The sequence below is a fragment of the Heptranchias perlo genome, chromosome 41, assembly GCF_035084215.1.
Source record: "Heptranchias perlo isolate sHepPer1 chromosome 41, sHepPer1.hap1, whole genome shotgun sequence".
Taxonomy (NCBI): domain Eukaryota; kingdom Metazoa; phylum Chordata; class Chondrichthyes; order Hexanchiformes; family Hexanchidae; genus Heptranchias; species Heptranchias perlo.
In genome coordinates, this window is record NC_090365.1 from 11,012,388 (window position 1) to 11,036,229 (window position 23,842).

Below are 23,842 nucleotides of genomic sequence, written 5' to 3' on the forward strand. Positions count from 1 at the left end.
GAGCAAACAAGGCAAGGGAATACATGATAAATGGGAAGATACTGAGAGGTGTAGAGGAAGTGAGGGACCTTGGAGTGCATGTCCATAGATCCCTGAAGGTAGCAGGACAGGTAGATAAGGTGGTTAAGAAGGCATATGGGATACTTTCCTTTATTATCCAAGGCATAGAATATAAAAGCAGGGTTGTTATGCTGGAATTGTATAAAACACTAGTTAGGCCACAGCTTGAGTACTGCGCACAGTTCTGGTCACCACATTACAGGAAGGATGTAATTGCACTAGAGAGGGTGCAGAGGAGATTTACGAGGATGTTGCCAGGACTGGAGAATTTTAGCAGTGAGGAAAGATTGGATAGGCTGGGGTTGTTTTCTTTGGAACAGAGGAGGCTGAAGGGTGATTTAATTGAGGTGTATAAAATTATGAGGGGCCTAGATAGAGTGGATAGGAAGGACCTATTTCCCTTAGCGGTGGGGTCAATAACCAGGGGGCATAGATTTAAAGTGATTGGTAGAAGGATTAGAGCGGAAATGAGGATTTTTTTTTCACCCAGATGGTGGTGGGGGTCTGGAACTCACTGCCTGAGAGGGTGGTAGAGACAGAAACCCTCAACTCATTTAAAAAATACCTGGATGTGCACCCGAAGAGCCGTGACCTGCAGGGCTTCAGACCAAATGCGGGATTAGGCTGGGTGGCTCGTTTCTCAGCCAGCGCGGACACGATGGTTCTGGTGCAATGGTGGGCTGCATGGGGCTGGAAAGCCTTTGATTCAATCTCCATTCAGGGTTGTGTTAGCAGTCAGGCCGCTAAAAAGAAAGAATTTGCATTTACGTAGCGCCTTCCACGACCTCAGGATGTCCCAAAGCGCTTTACAGCCAAAGAAGTACTTTGGAAGGGTAGTCACCATTGTAATGTAGGAAACGCAGTAGCCAGCTCCCACAAAAAGGAATGTGATAATGACCAGATAATCTGTTTTTAATGATGTTGGTTGAGGGATAAACGTTAGCTAGGACACCAGGGAGAATTCCCCTGCTCTTCTTCAAATCGTGCTATGGGATCTTTTATGTCCACCAGAGAGGAGAGATGAGGCCTCGGTTTACCATTTCATCCAAAAGGTGGCACCTCCTGACGGTGCAGCACTGGGAATATATCAACCTACATTTTGAGCTCAATTCCCTGGAGTAAGACTTGAACACACAACCTTTATAACTCAGGAGGTGCGAATGCTGCCCACTGAGCCATGGCTGACTCCTGGACTGTGGCTTGGGCTGAAGCTGGAGTGCAGTTTCATTGGCACAAATACCTCACCGAAGTAGCCATGAGTCAGTCTACAATAACAACAACAACTTGCATTTATATAGCGCCTTTAACGTAGTAAAACGTCCCAGTGTGCTTCACAAGCGCGTTATCAAACAAAATTTGACACTGAGCCCCATTAGGAGATATTAGGACAGGTGGCCAAAAGATTGGTCAGAGAGGTACGTTTTAAGGAACGTCTTAAAGAAGGAGAGAGAGGCGGAGAGGTTTAGGGAGGGAATTCCAGAGCTCAGGGCCTAGGCAGCTGAAGGCACGGCCGCCAATGGTGGAGCGATTAAAATCGGGGATACGCGTGAGAGGCCAGAATTGGAGGAGCGCAGAGATCTTGGAGGGTTGTAGGGCTGGAGGAGGTTACAGAGATTGGCAGCGGAGAGGCCATGGAGGGATTTGAAAAATAAGGATGAGAGTTTTAAAATCGAGGCATTGCCGGACTGGGAGCCAATGTAGGTCAGCGAGGATCGAGCGTCTAGACAATGAGTGTCGCCAGACCACTTGATCATTGAGAGCCTCGTCTCACCTGATGTCCATGCACACACACACGCACCTCCTAGTGGGGTCACTGGATAGCAATCTGAGGAACCCTGACTGATTTTTTTTCCCGTCCCTAATCCAAGGTATTGGGGCCAATTGTGGAGCTTCAGGCACTGCCCCAGCTGAGCACTGATTGGGAATCAGACCTGGGACATTCTGGTCCCTATGGCTTTAGTTGCCCCACTGGCCTCTACTTACCAGTGCGGGGGGGCGGGTGGAAGATGTGGGGGAGGGTTTGGTGAAGAGCTCCTCTTTCGTGTTTGAAACTTCCCTTCTCCGGTGAGAACTGCTTCCCGACAGAAACTTAACTGGACCAGCCATATAAATACTGTGGCTACAAGAGCAGGTCAGAGGCTGGGTATTCTGCGGCGAGTGACTCACCTCCTGACTCCCCAAAACCTTTCCACCATCTACAAGGCACAAGTCAGGAGTGTGATGGAATACTCTCCACTTGCCTGGATGAGTGCAGCTCCAATGACACTCAAGAAGCTCGACACCATCCAGGACAAAGCAGCCTGCTTGATTGGCACCCCATCCACCACCCTAAACATTCACTCCCTTCACCATCGGCGCACTGTGGCTGCAGTGTGTACCATCCACAGGATGCACTGCAGCAACTCGCCAAGGCTTCTTCGACAGCACCTCCCAAACCCGCGACCTCTACCACCTAGAAGGACGAGAGCAGCAGGCACGTGGGAACAACACCACCAGCACGTTCCCCTCCAAGTCACACACCATCCCAACTTGGAAATATATCGCCATTGCTTCATCGTCGCTGGGTCAAAATCCTGGAACTCCCTTCCTAACAGCACTGTGGGAGAACCTTCACCACACGGACTGCAGCCGTTCAAGAAGGCGGCTCACCACCACCTTCTCGAGGGCAATTAGGGATGGGCAATAAACGCCGGCCTCGCCAGCGACGCCCACATCCAATGTACGAATTTTTAAAAAAACGTTTTCAGTCGCGAGGCGCAGCGGCTGATTCTCCGGCGAGAAAACACGTCTGAGGAGGCCCCGGGTGGCCAGCAGCCGTCGGCAACCACGGGGTTAAAGGCTGTGCGATGGAAAGGTGGGGCGGTGGGGCGGGGGGGGGAGTTTTCCCAAGAAATTAATGAATATTAAAAGAAATTGTAATGACACGAGGAGGGAAGTGGTTAAGAAAGCCCATTACTGCGGTGGATAGCAGAGTCTGAGGCAATCACAGGCCTGACAGTGATTAATGGGCAAGTTGGGAAGGAGCTGAAAATGCTCGGTTTCTGTAATGTCTTTCCTGATTAAATCAGCGCCATGTGACCGAGGCATTGTGTAATTACTTCAGAAAATGCCACAGCAGAACATTTTGAAGGTTCTGTATAATTCAGCCCTAATAGGATTTGGATGTAATATATTAACTTGGTAGCAGTCGCCTTGGTGTTCAGCGGCGGAGGAGACAGTCTCCACTGTCCAATCGACTCTTTGCGGATGAAAGTGCAAGCCAGAGCAAAAAGAAAAATATTTGTTTGAAGTAAATTTTGGTGACATTGTGCTATAAATCACCTGCGCGCTCTCAGTCAGATGAGGCTTGTCTCAGGGTATACCCCGCAGTTCAGTTTAAAGGTGAGGCATCGAAAGCAGGCCCTTCTCTCTGAAGAATTGGGTGTTAGCTCCGATTTATCCAGCCGCAGATCACTGAACAAGAGTTTTATCTTTGCCGAAAGCGAATAACTTTTTTCTGCATTCTGTACGGGCGGACTAAAAGTGACGGGCAGGAAAAGGCCAGCTTGTCCATCAAGCCTGCCCCACTCTCAAAATGGCTTCCTGATTAGGCAACCCCCTCCCCAACCCTCCCCCCACCCCGTGCCCCCCCAACCATGTGATCTGTGCTGTAGTTTCGATGTAACTCGTTGAAGAGAGGAAAGTAGTTGAGGAAATGGAGAAAGAGCAGAAAGGATGTGATGGAGAGAGAGAGAGAGAGAGAATGCGTGGGTTCTGGGTTACATTAGATGTAAATAAATGAAATTATAATCGTTCTGCACCAAATGAGACAGTTACTGGGCTCGTAGTGTTGCTTTTGAAAGGTGGAGCAGGCCCGAAGGGCCGAATGGCCTACTCTTGCTCCTATTTTCCATGTAAGTTGTTGTTGTTTGTTGTTGAAGGAGAATGTGACAAGGATAGACAGCATTTTATATTTCTATATATCATATTTAATAAATAAGGAGCCTCCCCTTATGACATCTGATGTCGCAAGAGCTCGGAAAGAAGGGAAAGTCTACTGAGTAATCTCCGTTCAAAGATGTCGGCCTTGGCTCAGTGGTGGGACTGTTGCCTCTGACTCAGAAGGTTATGGGTTTAAGTCCCACTCCAGAGACTTGCGCACATATCTAGGCTCAAAGTTCGGTGCAGTACTGAGGGAGTGCTGCACTGTCGGAGGTGCCCTCTTTTGGATGAGACCAAGGCCCCGTCTGCCCTCTCAGATGGGCGTAAGAGATCCCATGGCATTATTCGGAGTAGAGCAGGGGAGTTCTCCCCGGTGTCCGGGCCAACACATATCCCTGAACCAACAACACTAAAAAAAACAGATTATCCGGTCATTATCACATTGCTGTTTGTGGGATCTTGCTGTGCACGAATTGGCCACCACATTTCCTTCATCACAACGCTGACCACACTTCAAAAAGCACTTCATTTGCTGCAAAGCGCTTTGGGACGTCCTGAGGCCGTGAAAGGCGCTATATAAATGCAAGACTTGTATTATTAATGCTGTTTGTGACATTGTGCCATGCGCAAAATGGCTGCCACGTTTGCCAACACAAAGCTAATTCAGCGTAGGGGGGGAGACATCTCGAGCTGTTCCTGGAGGACATGATCGGGCCTTAAAGAAACGCAAGCAAGCCTCTCTTTTAAGCTCGCGAACTTGGTAGCAGAGAGCAGGCGGTTCTCCAGGAGCTTGTAGACCTGCCTGAGCCGAGAGAGGAATAATTACTATAATTCAACGACCAAACAAATTACATTTTTTTAAAAAAACACACACACACACCCCGCAACAGCGATGAAAGATTCAATATTACCGAAAAAACAAATCGCGTGAATCTGACGGATGTGTTTTTTTTGGCCGTTATAAATAATTGATAGCTAAAATGAAGGAGAAAGAGGGCAATAAATTCTGTTTGTTATAAGGCAATAATGAGTGAATTTGCATTCTTTCTGCCTGTGTTGATAGCCGGGCTAGTTCTTGCTATGGCTGCAGTATCCAGGGGGCTCTGGCATCTTATGAGTGGAGTGTCCTACAGAAGATGGATGACAATAATGACTATTTGCATGAGGCTGGGCAAATATGAAGCTGTTGACAAATTTGCAGGCAGTAAAATAGCCAGCCGTGGGACCCATTACCCTGCTCGTCAGGGCTCCTCTTAAATATCACTTGCAATATTACTCATAAATCTTTGAAGAGCTCATCCCTGGAGCTCACTTAACAGCCAGTTTTAATCAAGCAGTTGACACAGGGAGAAAAATCATTTTCTCCCCGAGTGCAAATTAATTTGTGCGCTGTTCCCTTTGCCGTGACACGATCATTTACTTCATGTCGTTCCCCTTGTCCTCCGCCACTGCCGCCTCTCCTTCCCCGACCAGCTCTCGAGAAATGAAACATCACTGGAGCCCGGCGCACAGCCTCCGAAGGCAAGGAGAAAACAAAAATGACGGGGATCTGAACGAAATCCCGCAGCGATATTCCTCAAACGCTTATTCGATTGAGGAAAGACACGTGGAGATCTCTACGTCTGTGGATCTCAGCACAAAGTCCTATCAGAGCCCCGTCTCGCCGCTGATGGCAGGAAGGCTGCGGGTTTGAGTCCCACTCCAAAGACTTGATCGCATAATCCAGGCCGACACTCCCATCGCCAGTACTGAGGGAGTGCTGCACTGTCGGAGGTGCCGCCTTTCGGATGAGACGTTAAACCGAGGCCCCGTCTGCCCTCTCAGGTGGACGTAAAAGATCCCATGGCCACTATTTCGAAGAAGAGCAGGGGAGTTCTCCCCCGGTGTCTTGGCCAATATTTATCCCTCAACCAACATCACTAAAAAAACAGATTATCTGGTCATTTATCTCATCACCGTTTGTGGGATCTTGCTGTGCACACATTGGCTGCTGCGTTTCCTACATTACAACAGTGACTACACTTCAAAAGTACTTAATTGGTTGTAAATCGCTTTGGGACATCCTGAGGTCATGAAAGGCGCTATATAAATGCAAGTCTTTCTTTCATTAGTGCCCACATCACTTTAACCCCATGTGATTCATTCATTATATAACACACACAGGTTGTAGTGTGTTATCTACCTCATAATGCACAGGCTGGTGCATGTTATATACCAGATATTGCACAGGCTCGAGTGTGTTATAGACCAGATAATGCAAAGTGACTGTGACCGTGGTGAACTATCTCTCCACATCGTCACTAACCTTTGACCTGGTCGACCACATCATCTTCCTCAAACGCCTCTCCTCCGATGTCCAGCTGGGTGGGACTGCCCTCGCCCGGGTCCATTCCTATCTCTCCAGTCATAGACATTGAATCTCGTGCAATGGCTTTCTTCCTGCTCCCGCACAGTTACCTCTGGAGTCCCCCAAGCATCCATCCTTGGCCCCCCTCCTATTTCTCATCTACATGCTGCCCCTTGGCGACATCGTTTAAAAACACAACGTCAGGTTCCACATGTACGCTGACGACACCCAGCTCTACCTCACCACCACCTCTCTCGACCCCTCTACTGCCTCTATGTTCTCAGACTGCTTGTCCGACATCCAGTCCTGGATGAGCCAAAATTTCCTCCAATTAAACTTTGGCAAGAGCAGAACCATTGTCTTCAGCCCCCACCATAAACTCTGTTCCCTAGCCACCGTCTACACCCCCTCCTTGGCCACTGTCTCAGGCTGAACCAGACTAGGAACATGGAACATAGGAACAGGAGTAGGCCATTCAGCCCCTCGTGCCTGCTCCGCCATTTGATAAGATCATAGCTGATCTGTGATCTAACTCCATATACCTGCCTTTGGCCCATATCCCTTAATACCTTTGGTTGCCAAAAAGCTATCTATCTCACATTTAAATTTAGCAATTGAGCTAGTATCAATTGCCGTTTGAGGAAGAGAGTTCCAAACTTCTACCACCCTCTGTGTGTAGAAATGTTTTCTAATCTCACTCCTGAAAGGTCTGGCTCTAATTTTTAGACTGTGCCCCCTACTCCTAGAATCCCCAACCAGCGGAAATAATTTCTCTCTATCCACCCTATCCGTTCCCCTTAATATCTTATAAACTTCGATCAGATCAGCCCTTAACCTTCGAAACTCCAGAGAATACAACCCCAATTTGTGTAATCTCTCCTCGTAACTTAACCCTTGAAGTCCGGGTATCATTCCAGTAAACTGTTCGAAACACTCTGAGATCTCTGCGTTCCTCCAACTCTGGCCTGTTATCCATCCTCCATGCCTTCTGCCGTCTAGGCCGGAAGCTCTGAAGTTCCCTCTCCACCTGTCCGCTCTCCTTTAAGACCGTCCCTAAAAACTACCTCTTTGACCAAGCTTTTGGTCATCTTTGCTCATGTCTCTTTGGCTCGCTGTCAATTATGCTCCTGTGAAATGCCTTGGGACATTAAATAAATGCAATTTGTTGTTGTTGTAGGAGGTCACAGGGGGATGTGAGGGGATCCCTCAGGTCATCCGAATTTAATCCAGCGGTCATTGGATGTCTGTATTTGGTGACTAACAAGCGTAACAAACAATTCTAACACTATACATTAATAAAAAATGTTTAATGCAATGATAGGACTGTTTGTTTTTAGGTGGTTGACGCTGTCATTCAAAGTTCAGAGAGGGCTCCCTGGGAACATGTCATTTACAGGGGGTCCCCGGGAGTGTGTCAGTATTTACAGGGGGTCCCTGGGGGTGTGTCAGTATTTACAGGGGGTCCCCGGGAGTTTGCCAGTATTTACAGGGGGTCCCTGAGAGTGTGTCAGGATTAACAGGGGGTCCCTGAGAGTGTGTCAGTATTTACAGGGGGTCCCTGGGGGTGTGCCAGTATTTACAGGGGGTCCCTGGGAGTGTGTCAGGAATAACAGGGGGTCCCTGAGAGTGTGTCAGTATTTACAGGGGGTCCCCAGGAGTGTGTCAGTAATTACAGAGGTCCCTGGGAGTGTGTCAGTATTTACGGGGGTCTCTGGGAGTGTGTCAGTATTTACAGGGGGTCGCTGGGAGTGTGTCAGTATTTACAGGGGGTCTCTGGGAGTGTGTCAATATTTACAGGTGGTCCCCGGGAGTGTGTCAGTATTTACAGGGGGTCTCTGGGAGTGTGTCAGTATTTACAGGGGTCCCTGGGAGTGTGTCAGTATTTACAGGAGTCCCTGGGAGTGTGTCAGGATTAACAGGGGGTCCCTGAGAGTGTGCCAGTATTTACAGGGGGTCCCTGGGAGTGTGCCAGTATTTACAGGGGGTCCCTGGGAGTGTGTCAATATTTACAGGGGGTCCCTGGGAGTGTGTCAGTAATTACAGGGGGTCCCTGGGAGTGTGCCAGTATTTACAGGGGGTCCCTGGGAGTGTGTCAATATTTACAGGGGGTCCCTGGGAGTGTGTCAGTAATTACAGGGGGTGCCTGAGAGTGTGTCAGTATTTACAGGGGGTCCCTGGGGGTGTGTCAGTATTTACAGGGGAGGTCCCTGGGAGCGTGTCAGGATTAACTGGGGGTCCCTGAGAGTGTGTCAGTATTTACAGAGAGTCCCTGGGAGTGTGTCAGTATTTACAGGGGGTCCCTGGGAGTATGTCAGTATTTACAGGGGGTCCCCGGGAGTGTGTCAGTATTTACAGGGGAGGTCCCTGGGAGTGTGTCAGGATTAACAGGGGGTCCCTGGGGGTGTGTCAGTATTTACAGGGGTCCCTGGGAGCGTGTCAGGATTAACTGGGGGTCCCTGAGAGTGTGTCAGTATTTACAGAGAGTCCCTGGGAGTGTGTCAGTATTTACAGGGGGTCCCTGGGAGTATGTCAGTATTTACAAGGGATCCCCGGGAGTGAGTCAGTATTTGCAGGGAGTCCTGACAAATTTTCTCTTTCTCTCCCTCTCCCGTCCTCTCGTCTTCTCCCTTCACCTCCTCAGTTTTTCCCTCTTGATCTCTCCCTCCTTCTCCACCTCCCTCAGTTTCCCCTCTCTCTATTTCACCCACTCCCTCTATCTCTCTGTAAATCTCCCTGTATATCTTTCTCTCTCTGTATCTCTCTCTATCTCTCTGTGTATCTCTCTCTCCCTATGTATCTACCTGTGTATCACTCTGAGTACCTCCCTCTACCTCTGTGTATCTCTCTCTCTCTATATCTCTCCCTCTCTCTGTGTCTCGCTCCCTCTCTGCGTATCTCTCTCCCTGTGTATCTCTCTTTATGCATCTCTCTCTCTCTGTGTATCTCTCTGTGTATCTCTCTCTCTCTTTATTTCCCCCTATCTCTCTGTTTATCTCTCTCTCTTTTTCTCTCTATGTATAACTCCCTGTATCTCTCTGTTTCTCTCTATCGCTGTGTATCTCTCTCTCTGCATCTCTCTGTGTATCTCTCTCTGTATCTCTCTGTGTACCTCTCTCTCTGTATCTCTCTGTGTATCTCTCTGTGTATCTCTCTGTGTATCTCTCTCCCTATGTCTTTCTCTCTCTCTCTTTATATCTCTTTGTGTATCACTCCCTATGTGTAGCTCTCTCTCTCTCTGTATCTCCCTCTAGCTCTCTGTATCTCTCTGTATCTCTCCTCCTCCTGCTACTCCTCCTGCTCCTGCTCCTTCTCCATGTAGTTCTCCTGTGTATCTCTCTGTGTAACTCTCTGTGTATCTATTTGTGTATATCTCCCTCTGTGTATCTCTCTTTGTGTATCTCTCTCTCTCTGTGTATCTTTCTCTCTGCATATCTCTATGTCTCTATGACTCTGTGTATCTCTGTGAGTATCTCTCTCTGAGTATCTCTGTGTATCTCTCTCTCAGTATCTCTCTGTATCTCTCTCTCTCTGTATCCCTCTCGTTCCCTGAGTATTTCTCTGTGTGTATCTCTCACTCTCTATGTGTATCTCCCTCTTTGTGTATCACACTCTCTCTGTCTCTCTCTGGGTATCTCTGTGTATTTCTCTGTCTCTGTATACCTCTCTGTGCATCTCTGTCTGTGTATCTCTCTCTCTCTGCATCTCCTTGTGTACCTCCCTCTCTGTGTATCTTTCTCTCTCTCTCTCTGTATCTCTGTGTATCTCTCTCTGTATCTCTCTCTGTATCTCTCACTCTCTGTATCTCTTTCTCTGTGTATCTCTCTCTGTATCTCTCTGTATTTTTCTCCCTCTGTATATCTCTCTCGATATTTCTATCTCTCTCTGTATCTCTCTGTGTATCTCCATGTGTATCCCCGTGTCTCTCTCTCTCTCTCTCTGTATTTCTCTCTCTCTGTATCTCTCTCTCTATGTGTATCTCTCTGTGTATCTCTCTCTCTTTCTGTATCTCTCTGTGTATCTCTCTTTCTCTCTATCAGTCTCTCTGTGTATCTCTCGCACTCTCTCTGTGTATTTCTCTCACACTCTCTGTGTATCTCGCTCTCTGTGTATCTCACTGTGTATCTCTCTCTCAGTATCTCTCTGGTTCTCTCTCTGTTTCTCTCTCTCTGTATATCTTTCTCTCTGTATCTCTCTTTCTGTATCTCTCTTTCTGTATCTCTCTGTGTATCTCTCTGTGTATCTCTCTCTTGCTCTCTCTATGCTTCTTTCTCTGTATCTCTCTCCCTGTGTATCGCTCTGTGTATCTCTCTCTCTTGCTCTCTCTATGCTTTTTTATGTGTATCTCTCTCTCTCTGTATCTCTCTGTGTTTCTCTCTTTCTGTATCTCTCTTTCTGTATCTCTTTCTGTATCTCTCTGTGTATCTCTCTCTTGCTCTCTCTATGCTTCTTTCTCTGTATCTCTCTCCCTGTGTATCGCTCTGTGTATCTCTCTCTCTTGCTCTCTCTATGCTTTTTTCTGTGTATCTCTCTCTCTCTGTATCTCTCTGTGTTTCTCTCTTTCTCTGTATCTCTCTTTTCCTCTCTCTCTCTGGACAACATCCAGGCTTGGGCTGATAAGTGGCAAGGAACATTCGTGCGAGATAAGTGCCAGGCAATGACCATCTCCAACAAGAGAGAGTCTAACCACTTCCCCTTGACATTCAACGGCATTACCATCGCCGAATCCCCCACCATCAACATCCTGGAGGTCACCATTGACCAGAAACTTAACTGGACCAGCCGCATAAATACTGTGGCTACAAGAGCAGGCCAGAGGCTGGGTATTCTGTGGCAAGTGACTCACCTCCGGACTCCCCAAAGCCTTTCCACCATCTACAAGGCACAAGTCAGGAGTGTGATGGAATACTCTCCACTTGCCTGGATGAGTGCAGCTCCAACAACACTCAAGAAGCTCGACACCATCCAGGACAAAGCAGCCCGCTTGATTGGCACCCCATCCACCACCCTAAACATTCACTCCCTTCACCACCAGCGCACCGTGGCTGCAGTGTGTACCATCCACAGGATGCACTGCAGCAACTCGCCAAGGCTTCTTCGACAGCACCTCCCAAACCCACAACCTCTACCACCTAGAAGGACAAGGGCAACAGGCACATGGGAACAACACCACCTGCACGTTCCCCTCCAAGTCACACACCATCCCGACTTGAAAATATATCGCCGTTCCTTCATCGTCGCTGGGTCAAAATCCTGGAACTCCCTTCCTAACAGCACTGTGGGAGAACCTTCACCACACGGACTGCAGCGGTTCAAGAAGGCGGCTCACCACCACCTTCTCAAGGGCCATTAGGGATGGGCAATAAATGCTGGCCTTGCCAGCGACACCCACATCCCATGAACGAATACTAAAAAAAATCTCTCCGCATATTTTTCTGTGTATCGCTCTCTGTATCTCCCTGTGCATCTCTCTCTGTGTGTCTCTCTCTCTGTAACTCTCTGTGTATCTCTTCCTCTGTATCTCTCTCTATCTGTACATCTCTCCGTGTATCACCCTCTTTCTATGTGTATCTCTGTGTATCTCACTCTCTCAGTATCTCTCTGTGTATCTTTCTCTCTATCTCTCTGTGTATCTTTCACTCTCTGTATCTCTTTCTGTGTCTCCCTCTCTCTGTATCTCTTTCACTGTATCTCTCTTTGTATCTCCCTTTGTGTATTTCTCTTTCTGTATCGCACCTTGTATCTCTCCCTTTGTATCTCTCTCTCGCTATCTCTCTCTCTGTGCCTCTCTCTCTCTGTATCTCTCGCCCTATATCTCTCTCCCTGTATCTCTCTCTCTATCTCTCGCTGTATCACTCTCTCTGTATCTCTCCCCCTATATCTCTCTCTGTACCTCTCTCTCTGTATCTCTCTCTCTCTCCCCAGGTATCTCTCTCTCTCTGCATCTTTCTCTCTCTGTATCTCTCTCTCTCTCTCTCTATCTCGCTCTCTGTATCTCTATCTCTCTCTCTCTCTGTATCTCACTCTCTGTATCTCTCTCTGTATCTGTCTTTCTCTATCTCTCTCTCTGTATCACTCTCTCTCTGTAACTCTCTCCCTGTATCTCTCTATCTCCCTCTCTATCTCTCTCCCTATTTCTCTCTCCATCTGACTCTCTCTCTCTATCTCTCCCTGTATCTCTCTTTCTGTATCTCTCTGTACCACTCTCTCTCTATCTCTCTCTCTGTATCACTCTCTCTCTGTATCTCTCTTTCTCTATCTCTCTCTCTATCTCTGACTCTCTATATCTCTCTCTCTGTATCTCACTCTCTTTGTATCTCTCTCTCTGAATCACTCTCTCTCTATCTCTCTCTATCTCACTCTCTCTCTCTCTCTCTGTATCTCACTCTCTGTATCTCTCTCTGTATATCTCTCTCTCTCTATCTCTCTCTCTATCTCACTCTCTATCTCTCTTTTCACACTCACAACTGTAGACTAATGGCTCTTGGAAATGGTTTACTTCGCTCCTGATCGAGGAGCAGACTCCTTAACTTCTAATTGACTCAAACACCACAAAAGCCATTTGCCACGCTGGAGAATGCCTTCCCTCCCCAACCTGTTTGATTTCCTGGCTCCTTAGACCAGCACCAAACAGTTGAACTAGCCGCCTCTGTTAGTCTGGTGACTTCAAGAGAAAATACACAGGATGGAGTAAATTTTCTGCATTTGGCTACATGTCCAGGACTCCCAGCCTTGGAAAACTTAGGCTTTTATTGAGGCTCAGGTGGAGTGCGGGAGGAAGGGAAGGAGGGAGAGAGGGAGGGAAGGAGGGAGGAAGAACTTGCATTTATAAAGAGCGTTTTATGATCTCGTTACGCTCCAAAGCACCTTACAGCCAACAAAGTATTTTCAAAGTGTAGTCACTGTTGTAATGTAGGCAATGCAGCAGCCAATTTGCGCACAGCAAGATCCCACAAACAGCAATGAGATAATGACCAGATAATCTGTTTTTAGGTGTTGGTTGATAAATGTTGGCCAGGACACCATAGCATCCCTATGAAGCCCCATACAATCGCAAACTTCCACCCCCTTCTTCTTGCCTTAGTTCCAAGGGGGTAATGCTCACCCATTCTTAGCTTCCAGCCCCTTTCCTGCAGATCCACCATTGCAAGGCACAGGAGCAGGACGATGGTGATGAAGATGATGATGAGGAAGATGGGGAAGAACTGAGATGCAACGACCTCCTTGTCAACTGTGATGATGAAGAGGAAGATGATGAAGAGGAAGATGACAGCAGTCTGCAGACGCCCCTCGCCCCCCACCCCACCCATGAGTTTCTCCCGAGACCTCCTGCCCTGTGTTCCTCTGCCCCAATCCCCTCCAACTCATCGCCTCACTTCCTTCCTCATTCCCAGGCTCTAACTCAGGTGCGGTCGAACCAAATGCGATTAGAACAGGCGAGCCAGAGGAGCGGGTGATCATCTGCCGCCTTCCCAGTGGAAGCCGAGGAGAAGGTTACCTCTGGTTTCCGAGTCATGGGACCCAGACTGATGGGTACTCGCCCGAAATGAAGGACGTTCGAGGAACATTAGGCCCACGTGCAGGCTCTGAGGTCAGTCCCCGAGGATGTGCGTCAACGGACAGGCGTGGCTCCCGAGTCTACAGCTCGCCTCTGCGGCAACATTGCATTTTGTCTTTGTTGAGGGGACCAATGCGACGATTGGCAACCTCGTTGGAATTGGCCGCACATCCCCAGCGAAGAAGCAGCCAAAGGAGTTTTATCCACTGGAGGCGGGGCGAAGGCGTTTACACCCAGAATCCATCTGTTGGCGTGAACTTTCTTCCCGGAAGAGGTCAGGGAGGGTCGAATTCTAACGGCTGAAGGCATTGTGACAACTCCAGCATATTGGATGTTGACCTGTATAATCCTCTGCATGTTGTCCCCCCCGATCTGTACACTGAGGGAGGAGAAGCCCATTACTGATTACTGATCTAGACGTAGGAGTTGAGGGTACAATCTGCAACTTTGCAGATGACACCAAGATCTGGGCAAATGTCGCAATGCTCGACTGCTTCAGGCCGACCTTGATGTGTTGGGGGATTGGGTTCGTGACTGACAACCACAAGGTATCACGATTGTGAGGGACAGGCTGGATGGACCAGAGGGTCTTTTCCTGTCCAATATTGTTTGTATGTTCATGTGTTCGAGTCCTGGATCTTGGGGAAGCCAACAGCCCTGTGACAGTGGGAGGTCCTATCGCACTCACTTATGTAGAGGCAAAGAGGATGGGTTGTCATGTTGGAGGATGGGTAGTGGATTGAGGGAATGTCCCTTTATTGGAAACTGGGTGTCAAAGGTCACATATCTCAGTCTATGTTGCCCAGAGTGTATTTCCAATGTAATAACAGGAAACTCAGAGCTGTTCCACCACTGGCCCCCATTACAATGGATGTTAGTGAGGTGAGTTGGGAACCGACAGGCAAATGGCGGGGAAGGCCGTGAAGCACGTGGGAACTCAAGGGGAGCGATTTAAAGGCGCAAAACGGGCAGAAATGGCTTCTGCCTGATTTTCCTGCCAGAAAATTTCTCCATTTGTGAAACAGGGTGGAAAATTCACCCCATCCGTGTTTAAATCCCTTCATCGCCTCGCCCCTCCCTATCCCGTAACCTCCTCCAGCCGTACAACCCTACCTCAAAGTCTCCATTCCGCTGACTCTGGACTCTTGTGCGTTCCTCCATTCCCTTGGCCCCGCCATTGGCGGCCGTGTCTTCAGCCACTCAGATCTCAAGTTCTGGAATTCCCTCCCTAAAATCCCTGCACCCCTTCCTCCTGTAAGACCCTCCTTAAAACCCACCTCTTTGATTAAGCTTTTAGTCACCCCATCTAATATCTCCTCCTTTGACACACGCTCTATTTGTTTCTGATTGTGCCTCTCTGAAATACTTTGAGGACATTTTCCTACGTTAGAGATGTTGCATAAATACAAGTTGTTGTTGTTCATTTCTATGAGTCAGAATCTGTCAGTGACGGAACATGTGGAACTCTGTGGATTAGTACCTGGATTTAATAATACTCCTTTTATACATGTCTTCATTGTATTGGGTGGGGATGATGGTTAACCATACGTGTTCTCACTTGATGGTACATGAAGTCAATGTGTCTTCTTCATAATAGTGTCAGCTTGGCTCAGTAGGTAGCACTCTTACTCTGAGTCAGAATGTGGTGGGTTTCAGCCCCAGTCCGGGACTTGAGCTCATAATCCCAGGCTGACGCTCCAGTGCAGTACTGACGGAGTGCTGTACTGTTGGAGGTGCCGTCTTTCAGATGAGGCATTAAACCGAGGCATGGTCTGCCTCTTCCAATAGGTATTAAATATCCAACTAAGCTATTCAAAGAAGAACAAGTAGCTGTCCTGGTTTCCTGGTCTCCTGGTGTCCCAGTCTCCCGGTGTTCTGATGTCCTGGTCTCCCAGCGTCCTGGTCTCTTGGTCTCCTGGTCGCCTGGTGTCCCAGTCTCCTGGTCTCCTGGTCTCAAGGTCTTGCGGTGTTCCAGTGACCTGGTCCACTGGTGCACTGATGTCCTGGTCTCCCGTTGTCCTGGTGTCCTGGTCTCCTGGTCTCCTGGTGTCCCGGTCTCCTGGTCTCCTGGTGTCCCGGTCTCCTGGTATCCTGGTATCCTGGTCGTATGGTCTCACGGTGTTCCAGTGTCCTGGTGCACTAGTGTCCTAGTCTCCCGGTGTCCTGGTCTCCCAGTGCCCTGGTCTCCCGGTGTCCTAGCCTCCTGGTGTCCTGGTCTCCCAGTGTCCTGGTCTCCTGGTATCCTGGTCTCGTGGTCTCCCGATGTCCTAGTGTCCTGGTATCCCAGTATCCTGGTGTCCTGGTATCCCACGCTCCTGGTCTCCTGGTATCCTGGTATCCTGGTCTCATGGTCTCCTGGTGTTCCAGTGTCCTGGTGCACTGGTGCACTGGTGTCCTGGTGTCCTGATCTCCTGGTCTCCTGGTGTCCTGGTCTCCCAGTGTCCTGGTCTCCAGGTATCCTGGTCTCGTGGTTTCCCGATGTCCCAGTGTCCTGGTATTGGTATCCCAGTGTCCTGGTGTCCTGGTATCCCATGCTCCTGGACTCCTGGTATTCCGGTGTCCTGATCTCCCAGTATCCTGATCTCCTAGTCTCCTGGTGTCCCGATGTCCTGGTATTCCAATCTCCTGGTCTCCTGCTATTCTGGTGTCCTGATCTCCCGGTCTCCCGGTGTCCTGGTATTCCAATCTCCTGGTCTCCTGGTATTTCAGTGTCCTGGTCTCCTGGTATCCTGGTCTCGTGGTTTCCCGATGTCCCAGTGTCCTGGTATTGGTATCCCAGTGTCCTGGTGTCCTGGTATCCCATGCTCCTGGTCTCCTGGTATTCCGGTGTCCTGATCTCCCAGTATCCTGATCTCCCAGTCTCCCGGTGTCCTGGTATTCCAATCTCCTGGTCTCCTGGTATTCCGGTGTCTAGTTCTCCCAGTTTCCCGGTGTCCTGGTATTCCAATCTCATGGTCTCCTGGTATTCTGGTGTCCTGATCCCCGGGTGTCCTGGCCAACATTCCTCTCTCAACCAACATCATTAAAAACAGGAAAACTGGTCAATCTCATTGCTCTTGCTGTGCGCAAAATTCTGCATTTGTCTCCCTAACGGACACTACATTTCAAAGCAATCCAGTGGCTGGAAGTACTTGATGATGTTTGTGACAGATGCAATGCCAGATAAATTACATAGAATTTACAGCACAGAAACAGGCCATTCGGCCCAACTGGTCTGTGCTGGTGTTTATGCTCCACACGAGCCTCCTCCCTCCCTACTTCATCTCACCCTATCAACATGACCTTCTATTCTTTCTCCCTCATGTGTTTATCCAGCTTCCCCTCCAATGTATCTACACTATTCGCCTCAACTACTCCATGTGATAGCGAGTTCCACATTCTCACCACTCTCCAGGTAAAGAAGTTTCTCCTGAATTCCTTATTGGATTTTTTAGTGACTATCTTATATTTATGGCCCCTTGCTCCCCCACCTCTATCAGGTTACCTTTGAGTCTTCTCGTTTCTAGAGAAAAGAGCCCTTTCACGTATTTATTGGTCAGGTTTATTTTTAAACAATGTGTTATTGGAAAATTTGTTTTTGCAAAGGGGACTCCTCCCACAGGGTGTTACATTTTGTGGCCCATGACATCTGACTGACAGACGCACCACCTCTGGAGGTTGGCACAAGCCATAGGCCTCAAAGCCTACTCATTGCTTTATTGCATCAGCTATAACATATATATATACATATACGAATATCCAAAACTCTGCTGACCGTACCCTAACGCACACCAAATCCCGTTCACCCACAACCCTGAGCTCGCTGACCTACACTGACTCCCGGTTCAGCAAGGCCTCAAGTTTAAAATTCTCATCCTTGTTTTCAAATCCCTCCATGGCCTCGCCCTCCCTATCTCTGTAACCTCCTCCAGCCCTACGACCCTCCGAGATCTCTGCGCTCCTCCAATTCTGGCCTCTTGCACATCCCCGATTTTCATCGTCCCACCATTGGCGGCCGTGCCTTCAGCAGCCTAGGCCCCAAGCTCTGGAATTCCCTCCCTAAACCTCTTCACCTCTCTCTCCTCCTTTAAGACGCTCCTCAAAACCTACCTCTTTGACCAAGCTTTTGGTCACCTGTCCTAATATCGCCTTATGTGGCTTGGTGGCAATTTTTGTTTGATAATCGCTCCCGTGAAGCACCTTGGGGCGTTTTACTATGTTAAAGGCGCTATATAAATGCAAGTTGTTGTTTTTGTTGTTTTTTTTTGTTGTTGTTGTTGCCATTGGGACTCTAAATGCAGCTGAGCCACCAAACAGGACCTTGGTTTAACGTCTCATTGGAAGGACAACACCTCTGACAGTGCAGCACTCCTTCAGCGCCGCACCGGACTGCAACCTAGATTATGAGCCCAAGTTCTGGCATGGGCCTTGAACCCACAATGCATAGCAGCTACATCCAAGCCTGCCCTAATCTCCTTACATTGCTCATAGTCTCAATTAATATTTCTCCAGCATTCCTCAACTAATACTTCCTCGCCCCTACTCACCCCCCACCCCCACTCCTCATCTATGGGCTGTCGGTCCACCAGAAACAGCAAGGCTCACCTCAGCAGCTTCATCCCAGCACGATTGATCCCAGTACAGTTCATCCCAGCACGATTCATCCCAGCACGATTGATCCCAGCACAGTTCATCCCAGCACGATTCATCCCAGCACGATTGATCCCAGCACGGTTCATCCCAGCACAGTTCATCCCAGCACGATTCATCCCAGCACGGTTCGTCCCAGCACGATTCATCCCAGCACGATTCATCCCAGCACGGTTCATCCCAGCACGATTCATCCCAGCGCAGTTCATCCCAGCACGATTCATCCCTGCACGGTACATCCCAGCACGATTCATACCAGCACGGTTCATCCCAGCACAGTTCATCCCAGCACGATTCATCCCAGCACGATTCATCCCAGCACGATTCATCCCAGCACAGTTCATCCCAGCACGATTCATCCCAGCACGATTCATCCCAGCACAGTTCATCCCAGCACGATTCATCCCAGCACGGTTCATCCCAGCACGATTCATCCCAGCACGATTCATCCCAGCACGGTTCATCCCAGCACGGTACATCCCAGCACGGTTCATCCCAGCACGGTTCATCCCCAAACAGTTCATCCCAGCACGATTCATCCCAGCACGGTTCATCCCAGCACGATTCATCCCAGCACGGTTCACCCCAGCACGGTTCATCCCAGCACGGTTCATCCCAGCACGATTCATCCCAGCACGGTTCATCCCAGCACGGTACATCCCCGCACGATTCACCCCAGCACGGTTCATCCCAGCACAGTTCATCCCAGCACGGTTCATCCCAGCACTATTCATCCCAGCACGGTTCATCCCAGCATGATTCATCCCAGCGCAGTTCATCCCAGCACGATTCATCCCAGCACAGTTCATCCCAGCTCGATTCATCCCAGCTCGATTCATCCCAGCTCGATTCATCCCAGCACAGTTCATCCCAGCGCAGTTCATCCCCGCACGGTACATCCCCGCACGATTCATCCCAGCACGATTCATCCCAGCACGATTCATCCCAGCACAGTTCATCCCAGCACGATTCATCCCAGCACGATTCATCCCAGCACAGTTCATCCCAGCACATTCACTAATGGCCTCTCCTACCCCTTTCCTGACTGTCTGCTCTCATCACCTCCCACACTTCCTGGCTCAAATGCGCCTGTTGTACATTTGAATCTTGGTGAGGGCGGGTCACATCAGATTGTGACTCACCTGTGCTTGTTTGTTGCTGTTCCAGGTAATCCCTTGTAAAGTTAGCCCTCAAGATACCAATTAGAACTGTGCTGGGATGAACTGTGCTGGGATGAACCGTGCTGGGGTGAACTGTGCTGGAATGAACCGTGCTGGGGTGAACTGTGCTGGGATGAACCGTGCTGGGGTGAAATGTGCTGGGGTGAACTGTGCTGGGATGAACCGTGCTGGGGTGAACTGTGCTGGGGTGAACCGTGCTGGGGTGAACTGTGCTGGGGTGAACTGTGCTGGAATGAACCGTGCTGGGGTGAACTGTGCTGGGATGAACCATGCTGGGATGAACTGTGCTGGGGTGAACTGTGCTGGGATGAACCGTGCTGGGGTGAACTGTGCTGGAATGAACCGTGCTGGGATGAACTGTGCTGGGATGAACCGTGCTGGGGTGAACTGTGCTGGGGTGAACTGTGCTGGGGTGAACTGTGCTGGGGTGAACTGTGCTGGAATGAACCGTGCTGGGGTGAACTGTGCTGGGATGAACCGTGCTGGGGTGAACTGTGCTGGGGTGAACTGTGCTGGGGTGAACCGTGCTGGGGTGAACTGTGCTGGGGTGAACCGTGCTGGGGTGAACTGTGCTGGGGTGAACTGTGCTGGGGTGAACTGTGCTGGGGTGAACCGTGCTGGGGTGAACTGTGCTGGAATGAACCGTGCTGGGGTGAACTGTGCTGGGGTGAACTGTGCTGGGGTGAACTGTGCTGGGGTGAACTGTGCTGGAATGAACCGTGCTGGGGTGAACTGTGCTGGGATGAACCGTGCTGGGGTGAACTGTGCTGGGATGAACCGTGCTGGGGTGAACTGTGCTGGGGTGAACTGTGCTGGGGTGAACCGTGCTGGGGTGAACTGTGCTGGGGTGAACCGTGCTGGGGTGAACTGTGCTGGGGTGAACTGTGCTGGGGTGAACCGTGCTGGGGTGAACTGTGCTGGGGTGAACCGTGCTGGGGTGAACTGTGCTGGGGTGAACTGTGCTGGGGTGAACTGTGCTGGGGTGAACCGTGCTGGGGTGAACTGTGCTGGGGTGAACTGTGCTGGGGTGAACTGTGCTGGGACAAGCCTTGCTGTTTCTGGCAGACAGCTGACCGACAGCCCATAGATGAGGAGCCCAGAGGTTCAAATCATCCAGGCCTCAGTGGAGGGCTGGCACACGCCTCGCCCCTCGCTCTGCCCCTCGCTCCTCACTCTGTCCCTCATCCCTCGCTCCTCACCCCACACCCTGCCCCTCGCTCCTCACTCTGCCACTTGCCCCTCACCCCTCGTCCTGCCCCTCGCCCCTCACCCTGCCCCTCGACCCTCGCCCCTCACCCCTCACCCTGTCCCTCGTCCCTCATCCTGCCCCTCGTCCCTAGCACCTCACCTCTGACCCTGTCCCTCGTCCCTCGCCCTGCCCCTCGCCCGAATCCTGTTCTGAGTTAAAATTGACCCTGAAATGTGAACATGGCCTGAAACTGGAGTTAGGGTCTGGACCTGATGCTGGATCAAGGCAAAATGAGGCTCTCTCCAGGAGGGAGTCTCGCTTGCTTCATCCTGGAGCTAACTTATGCCTTCAGACGCAATGTGAGGTAAACGGTCCTGGATTTCTGCCGGGTTCTGACGATCTCTCACTGTAACTTTGGTGCGAACAGCAATTTTTACACCATTTCTCCGGGAGGGGGCAGAGGGGGAGGTCGGCTGAGGTCACCATGCAGGAGTCACCACAGAACTCCCAAGGTTATAGTGTAGGTGTGAGACTGAAACCTCTTCTCACGGACTCTAAACTTGTACTGTAAACACACCCTTTCATTCTTTCCTTCCTTCCTTCCTTCTTTCTACCTCTCTTCCTTCAAAAACCTATCACATCAATCATACTTTGAGTATTCCCCCTCCATTCATTCCCCCCCTCCATCTCCTGCCCGTGTCCTCTCTCTCCCCCTTGTAAAGTTCAACGAGCCCTTCCTCTCCACGAGGAACTCTACCCACTGGTTCTATTGTTGTCGTAGTCAAAATTTCAGAGTCTCCAGATGAAAGGATAGATACTGGCGATTTATGTTTTGAGTGACAGGCGGTTTCAAATTCGCAATGTGCCTTTCGATTGTGAAATCACGCACAGCTCAGCGATCTATCACTTCAGCCTGATAAACTGGTTGGTGTTTGTATAACACAGACTGCAGGGAAAATACCAGCCAGTTGTCATAGTCCCTCCGACAGCTGCCAGTGTCGGTACTGGTGTTCCCTCTAGTGTCTGGCCGAGAGAGGGCACTCATTGTGTTCATTCAGCACCTGCTGATTAGCAACTTGTTCCAGTCAGAACATGAAAAGAAGTAAGTGCCTTTCACCAACTCAGGTTGGCCCAAAGCGCTCTACAGCCAATGAAGTACTTTTGAAATGTAGTCACTGTTGTAACGTAGGAAACATGGCAGCCAATTTGCGCACAGCAAGATCCCACGAACTGTAATGAAACAAATGACCAGATCATCGGTTTTAGGTGTTGGCTGAAAAATAAATCTTTGGCAGGATGCTGGGGAGAACTCTCCTGCTCTTCTTCAAATAATGCCAGGGGATCTTTTATGTCCACCTGAGAGGGCACCTCGGTTTAAGGTCTCATCCAAAAGACAGCACCTCCAACAGTGCAGCACTCCCGCAGTGCGGCATTGGGAGTGCCAGCCTAGATTTTGTGTTCCGGTCTCTGGAGTGGGACTTTGAACCTACAACCTTCTGACTTTCAGGCAAGAGAGTTACCCACTGATCCACGGCTGAGCCTAACCTGAACCCCACAGAGAGATGCTCTACATCAGTCAATGCCAGGTTCCTGAGAAATTAATATTGAACAATTAGAAACTAAAAACCTGCCTTCACTCCAACACAGGGTGACAGACTGTAATTAACCCTAGGGTTCCCCACACCGGGAAACTCTTACCCCAGAGATTGAAACTAAAACAATCAACAAGGGACTCTGAATTGTAACAGAAATGCACAGTGTTTTATATCCTTGTCATTTCAATGGGTGAAATATAAGGGTTCGGGTGGTTTATATATAGAATAACGGATACCCGGGAGTGAGTTACAGGCTGGAATCTAATCGAGGGGTTCGGGGGGTTTATATATAGAATAACGGATACCCGGGAGTGAGTTACAGGCTGGAATCTAATCGAGGGGTTCGGGGGGTTTATATATAGAATAACAGATACCTGGGAGTGAGTTACAGGCTGGGGTCTAATCGAGGGGTTCGGGGGGTTTATATATAGAATAACAGATACCTGGGAGTGAGTTACAGGCTGGGGTCTAATCGAGGGGTTCGGGTGATTTATATATAGAATAACGGATATCCGGGAGTGACTTACAGGCTGGGGCCTCATCGAGGGGTTCGGGTGATTTATATATAGAATAACGGATACCCGGGAGTGAGTTACAGGCTGGGGTCTAATCGAGGGGTTCGGGTGGTTTATATATAGAATAACAGATACCTGGGAGTGAGTTACAGGCTGGAATCTAATCAAGGGGTTCATGTGGTTGATATATAGAATAACAGATACCCGGGAGTGAGTTACAGGCTGGAATCTAATCGAGGGGTTCGGGGGGTTTATATATAGAATAACAGATACCTGGGAGTGAGTTACAGGCTGGAATCTAATCGAGGGGTTCGGGCGGTTTATATATAGAATAACAGATACCCGGGAGTGAGTTACAGACTGGAATCTAATCGGGGGGTTCGGGTGGTTTATATATAGAATAACGGATACCCAGGAGTGAGTTACAGGCAGGAATCTAATCGAGGGGTTCGGGCGGTTTATATATAGAATAACAGATACCCGGGAGTGAGTTACAGGCTGGAATCTAATCGAGGGGTTCGGGGGGTTTATATATAGAATAACAGATACCCGGGAGTGAGTTACAGACTGGAATCTAATCGAGGGGTTCGGGGGGTTTATATATAGAATAACAGATACCTGGGAGTGAGTTACAGGCTGGGGCCTAATCGAGGGGTTCGGGTGATTTATATATAGAATAACGGATACCCGGGAGTGAGTTACAGGCTGGAATCTAATCGAGGGGTTCGGGTGGTTTATATATAGAATAACAGATACCTGGGAGTGAGTTACAGGCTGGAATCTAATCGGGGGTTTCATGTGGTTTATATATAGAATAACAGATACCCGGGAGTGAGTTACAGGCTGGAAT

General features: G+C 49.5%; 1 protein-coding gene across 1 annotated transcript; it reads left to right on the forward strand.

The window, feature by feature from the left end:
* Positions 1-16,834: 16,834 nt before the first annotated feature.
* On the forward strand, positions 16,835-19,533 carry LOC137305871 (dentin sialophosphoprotein-like). Its single transcript, XM_067974807.1, has 2 exons — positions 16,835-16,845; positions 18,612-19,533. Exons 1-2 carry the CDS (start codon positions 16,835-16,837, stop codon positions 19,531-19,533), a joined length of 933 nt encoding a protein of 310 aa, XP_067830908.1.
* The last annotated feature ends 4,309 nt before the right edge of the window (positions 19,534-23,842 follow it).